General features: G+C 37.3%; 1 protein-coding gene across 2 annotated transcripts in view; it reads right to left on the bottom strand.

Moving 5' to 3' along the window:
* Positions 1-1785: 1785 nt before the first annotated feature.
* PLOD2 (procollagen-lysine,2-oxoglutarate 5-dioxygenase 2) overlaps positions 1786-6197 on the bottom strand; it is an 83259-nt gene continuing 78847 nt past the window's right edge. For both annotated transcript variants that reach the window (XM_049785861.1, XM_049785862.1), the window contains 5 exons: positions 5672-5737; positions 3832-3936; positions 2500-2646; positions 2261-2386; positions 1786-2085 (listed from right to left, as the gene is read on the bottom strand). In XM_049785861.1, coding sequence (XP_049641818.1) covers positions 1930-2085; positions 2261-2386; positions 2500-2646; positions 3832-3936; positions 5672-5737 — 600 coding nt within the window. In that variant the 3' untranslated portion in view covers positions 1786-1929. The remainder of the gene's footprint in view (positions 2086-2260; positions 2387-2499; positions 2647-3831; positions 3937-5671; positions 5738-6197) is intronic.

Here is a 6197-nt window from a genome sequence, read left to right as displayed (position 1 = left end):
ACAGAGTTTTAATTTAGGCTTTAAATGCCACCAAAGAGCAGGAAAGAGACAGAAACCAGTTATCTTCTTTCTTTAGACCGTTTCCCATGATACTCATTGTTATATGCTATTCACATCAGGCATCAAAGCTGGCACAGGGCCTGGCTTATAGTAGGAACTTAAAAAATCACCCTTGCATGCATCTATATCAAATAAATATGTAGGGCCTATGTCCACACTTGGAAAATAACTTAGGTCAATTCCCTGAGACTACAGTCATTATTATTCAACTGGTAATTTCATAGAATTTGACTGATACTATAAGTATATTTACAGGTAAGCCAGATAAAATAAATTACTATCATTATACCCAAGCATTCTTTCAGACCACTCTATCATACAATCATACAACCTTCTTTTTTGTTTGTTTGTTTGTTTTTTGATTTTGTTTCTGGGCCACACTTGGTGACGCTCAGGGGTTACTCCTGGCCATGCGCTCAGAAATCACCCCTGGCTTGGGGGGCCATATGGGATGCTGGGGGATCAAACCACGGTCTACCCAAGGTTAGCATGCAAGGCAAATGCCCTACCACTTGTGCCACTGCTCCACCCCCCCATCATGCAATCTTCTACAGCAAACAAATACGAGTATAACAGAAATGTATTTAAATTATTTTATTTCTCATAGTTTTCTAACACATGGTGTTAGAACAATGAATTTTGGCACCATGACTTAAAGTTTTTCAAGTTTAACCTTAAATTAGAAACAGTAGCTACAGTAAAGATGTTTGATTTTCACTCAGAGATAATGAGAAGAGCCAATCATGTTTTATTTTCTTCCCTGTGGGGATAAGTTTTTGAAGTGGGATAAAGAAGCCGTAATTGAGAATAATAAGTCAGATAAGTGGGGAGCCAGAGATCGAATAACTCTCCCCCAAGGCAAAATAAATAGAGCAGTACTGGGCAGAAAAGAAGACTATGCACCAACTTTATTTTTCAAATATAAAATTCAAGTACTCAAAAGTCTGTACTTTTCTTCATCATAAAACGTTATAGCTAAAGTAGAAATTTTCTTTTCTTCATTATTTCCTAAATTTTCTAAAGAGCCAAAACCTTATCTGGTAAAAGGGCAATCAGTAATCTTGACAAGAGATCTAAAAGAAGGAAGCTTGAAAAGCTTTCCAAGTCTAGTATCTACAGACTATAATCCACCTGGAAAAATTCATTTGCAGAACACAGGGTTTGATTTCAAATACAAATATAAAACTATCTAACAATCCAAAAAAAGTCTAAAATTAGATATGTGCTTCAGTTATTCTCTATACTCACTTTTTTTTTTAAAGGAAAATAAGGTTCTTTGTTCCCTCAGTAACTACTACAAAAAAGTACCAGTGTGGTTAGTCAAAAAACCACTCACACTCTGTTGCATAAAAAGTCAGACTAAACCCCAATTTTCAAACATTTTATAAAACCAGCCAGGTTTTATGGATATCAATTTTGTCTAGGTCTTAATAAATAAAACAACTCCAGCCTCTGTTAAATAAGAAAATATCATTATTTTCCAAGTGAACATTTGCACCTGAATATTTTATCAACTGAAACACAATGCAGAATTTCCATTGTTCTCCAAAACATAGCAAAGAAATAAATATTGGCTTGAACTTCTTTTCCTTCTTCCATCTGCATTTTAAGGCTCAGAGCAGATATTAGAAATAATTCTTTTTAAATAAGAAGTTTTTTGTTCCATATTTGGCCCAAGAGCGGACATTTAAGAAACCATTTTTTTTTTATAAAATGTTTTTTTTTTTCCTGAATCTTTGGCCCAAAGTGAAGTTCTTCTATTGAAGTTATTTAAATATTCTTCCCATCTTTTCATATCCAACTTCAAAGTCATGTTTATGGCAGCCATCTATTTCAGGAGAAAATCCAGTTTCGCAAACAGTGAATAGCTCAGGGGTCTATAAAAGACACAGCAATGTACCGGGTTCCATTCTTCACAGGAAGCCCTTCATGTAAATGAGTGAGTCTCCCTGGATGCATGAAGCTCCAGCCTTTCCTCGGTGATTCAATGGAACAATTGTACCTTAGAAATTTGCAGCCACCTCCCTAAAAAAGATGGAAGAAATATATACGTCAGCCAATGATGTTTGATTTTTTTTTAATTGTACCAAAATTCTATGAGCCCAGACAGTGAACCTAAAAACAGAGAAGGAAAGCTAAATCCTTTTCCTAGTGATATCTTCTTTTGAGGAAAGTGGAAAATGCTAAAAGCCACAATGACCTGGAAGTCTTCTCCCACGTTATTGAGGGCGATGTTGATAGTAAAAGTAGAAGCATCGTGATGAGGACGAAGAGAACGCTGCCGTTCAGGGGAGTATTTCACGACAAAGTTCAATAATGCAAATCCCTGCAAAAGCCAAGACAACCAAATGTATGTGCTGATCATACAGATCAAACAGATAAAACTGGGCATTAGTGTAAAGATGGGTGGAAGGCAGGAAAAAATGTGAGAGCAACTACCTTAGTGTAATATCCTGCAAAGACCTTCAATGTGACTGGTGCAATGAACTCCCGGATGAAGTGAAGCCATACAGTCTCCAAGCCAATTTGCTTCATGTGGATATCATCAGTTGGGACATTTTCATAACCACCAGATATGCGGCTATCCTAGAAACAGCAGTCATAAAGTCACAAAGTACGCTCTAAATATAAATGGAGCCCATTTATAAATGGCAATGCCCATTTATATCATCTCTTGGAGTTCTTTTCAGCCAGCAGAACATTGTAAACCATCAAAAGAGCAGTTGCTAAATTTGGGTATACCATCTGCTTTAACTGTAGGCAATCAGAGAAACTTAGGTCAGTATAGCTTTCTAAATCTACCAAGTAGTATATCAGTCAGCAGAATCCCCCCTAACTTAATGAACACGTTGGCACTGGTTCCTACTACTGGTGACTCACACTTCAGATGTGGTTTAATTAACATTAATTGCATTATATGCAGGCACCATATACATAGGAGCCCTGATATCAGGGAAATAAATTTGATTTACAAAGGCCTTCCTACATCCTTCCTCATATCGTGACTCTTCTCTAAAGTGGGTTTAGTTTTAGCTTCTTTCACCAAACAGAAGATCCATTTATCTACTCTGTAGACTCCCTACCACTGAAAACTTTTGCTCCTGCTAAGTTCCATAGTCCATATTACGACATCTGAAGTCCTTCTAGGATTATTTCTGATGATCCTACAACCTGAAGCCATCAAGGACCTCCTCATATTTTGAACTCTTCCTCTCCATGTTGCTAAAATCCAAAGCATTTGACTTCACTTCCATAAAATTTTGAAACAGGCATACATGGTGATCTCCCAAGAGATCATTAATGCTAAATGTGAAAGCCAAACAGATATATAGCCATGATGCTGTAACAAATTCCTCCTTATTACATTGACACACACACACTCACGCACACACAAACACACACAGATTTGGTAGTTGCCTAGAAAAGCTTTGGCTTTTCAAATCAGGTCAATGTAAAAACACAGAAGATAAAGATAGCTTTGGAGAGAGAAATATTACCCAATACCATCTTACCTTGACAGTCTGGATATTCTGTCCCCTAAAGACCACTGCCAGTGGCAATACATACATAAATGAGAACATGAGAAGAGGCTCAAAGAGAGAAACTATGAATGATTAGTGGCAGAATCAGAGTTCTGACTACCAGTCAGACCTGATGAGATATCTAAGCTTCAGAGATGGCTGGCAATAGGCCCTGTTCCTTTTAGCCTTTATATCTCAACTTCTCCAAGGCTACAAAGACAATTTTGATATTTGTGAGAAAACAACTTACATGGTGCTTTCCCCCAGACCATTTGCCATAGTGTTCCATTTCTTGTACCAACTCATCACAGGCTTTTTCAGAGAATATGGGGAACCAAAAGACATCAGGACATGGCTAGAAAAGAGGACATACCATTAAGAGAACCAGCATTCAGTATCTTTAGTAGACACTTTAAAGAGAAAAGGCGGGCCCGGAGAGATAGCACAGTGGCGTTTGCCTTGCAAGCAGCCGATCCAGGACCAAAGGTGGTTGGTTTGAATCCCGGTGTCCCATATGGTCCCCCGTGCCTACCAGGAGCTATTTCTGAGCAGACAGCCAGGAGTAATCCCTGAGCAACACCCGGTGTGGCCCAAAAAACAAACAAAAGAAACCAAAACAAATAAAGAGAAAAGGCAAGAATAGTCCATGTTCATCTTGCTGTGGCATTTACTGAGTAGATCTGCCTCTAGGCATGTCTGTTTAAATTATTCGCAGTGTGACTGGCCATTAAAACAAAGAGTTACAGCATCTACAATAACACACTTCAGGGTCTGAAAGGACTCCATCAGCATGTATGATCTACAACACTCTAAGAGGCTAGAAAGAAGTAGGCCATAGTTCAATTGGCAGTAGTTATACTACTTTCTCAAAATATATCACATAATCTCAGAAGTGAGAACACTTTGCATTCCCTGAAACAGAGCATTAGCAATAGTTCAATGCCGAAATGTTTAGAACAAAATTTGATTTTCTTTCTATGGAAACTCTGAGGAGAGACATTATATATCCAGCAGTGCTCAGGCGCTACTCCTGGATCTATGTTTAGAAGTGAATCCTGGCAGACTCAAGGCATATATATGATGCCACATGTAAGGCTTATACCCTGTATTATCTGGCCTATTTCTTTCAAATATAAACTCACTGAACGAGGTATTTATCAGGGATCTACTTCATTTTCAGTGGTTTGAGAAAGTACATTTAAAAGCATATTTAAAAGACATGATATGAGTCTTTAAATATAAGAATCTGATACCAACAATAGCTAAAGTGTGAAAAAGTTTCACCAGGACCTTGAGAATGACTGGAGTTGGACGGACTGGTATGCCTGGAACTCAGAGTCTGTCTTATGCCAATAAACTTCTAGGGTGAGGCCTTTTTGTAAACAGGTCAAGGAGTTTTTCTCCATTTTCCCATTTTTCTGGACCTATGCAAACAATGGCGATTCCCACTATCACACCTTTACTATATATTTTTTTTTACTCTTATCCTTTAAGGAAAAAAAAATACAATTTACTGAACTTAAAAACAAATAACTGTAGTAGAATGCCTGTCTCGAATACAGGCAGGGGATGGGAAGGGGGAGAGGGTAATGTTACACAGGTGAAGGGGGGTGTTCTGGTTATGACTGTAACCCAAATATGGTCATGTTACTTAAATAAAAATATATTTAAAAAAGCAAAAAATAAAAAAAATTTAAAAAGTTAAAAAAAAGATATGATCTGATAATTACTATTAATCTCAGGTTATCCATTTTTGGGAGGTGTTTTTGCCACACCCAGTGATGCTCGGGGGTTACTCCTAGCTCTGTACTCAGAAATTGCTCCTGGATTGAGGACCATATGGGACACCATGGTTCTTCCTGGGTTAGCCGCATGCAAGGCAAAAGGCTCTACCATTGCGCCATTGCTCCAGCCCCTCAGGTTATAAATTTTTTGCACACATCCTTAAGAGTGTGAAACCGGTAAGAAAACCACAAGAATGATATTCTTTTACAAATTTTACAAATTTCAACAGACTCTGCTCATACATTATATGCTCCCTTCAAAAATTAGAGCAAAAATAATCCATTTCTCATAGTATTCATACAAACCTGTTCAACTATATTTTCAGTGAAGATCTTTGAATACTCTTGGTTTATATACTTTTCTTTCCAGTCCTATCCAAAAATATAGAATAAGATTAAAGACAATTTTTGATAAAAACTTTAATGAGCATGTGATATCGGTAATTTTACAGATAGCTCAATGTATAAGTGACTAGGTAGCATATAGTTTTCTCAGGAATTTCAGAAATTGCAGTTAAATTGTAGCTTGTCTCTTAATTGTTGCCTAATTTGGTGTATGTCTATTTCTGTCTATGAAAAATCAAAAATATTTTTAATTCTAGGGACACTTTTGTTGCACTCAGAGTTGACTCCTGGCTCTGTGCTCAGAGAGTATTCCTAGTGGTATCTAGGGGACCAAATATGGTGCTGAAAATCAAACTTGTGCCAACACATGCAAGACCTTACCTGCTATCTTATTCATTCAGCTCCTGAATTATATTTTCGGGGTATATTTCAGAGTTGCCCTACAATTTGAGGTTTTTACATATCTGCTATTACTTAGCTTATATCT

This window comes from Suncus etruscus, chromosome 13 (assembly GCF_024139225.1).
Source record: "Suncus etruscus isolate mSunEtr1 chromosome 13, mSunEtr1.pri.cur, whole genome shotgun sequence".
Classification (NCBI taxonomy): Eukaryota; Metazoa; Chordata; class Mammalia; order Eulipotyphla; family Soricidae; genus Suncus; species Suncus etruscus.
Note: the sequence above shows the minus strand (reverse complement) of the source record. Positions and strands in the feature narration are given on the sequence as shown.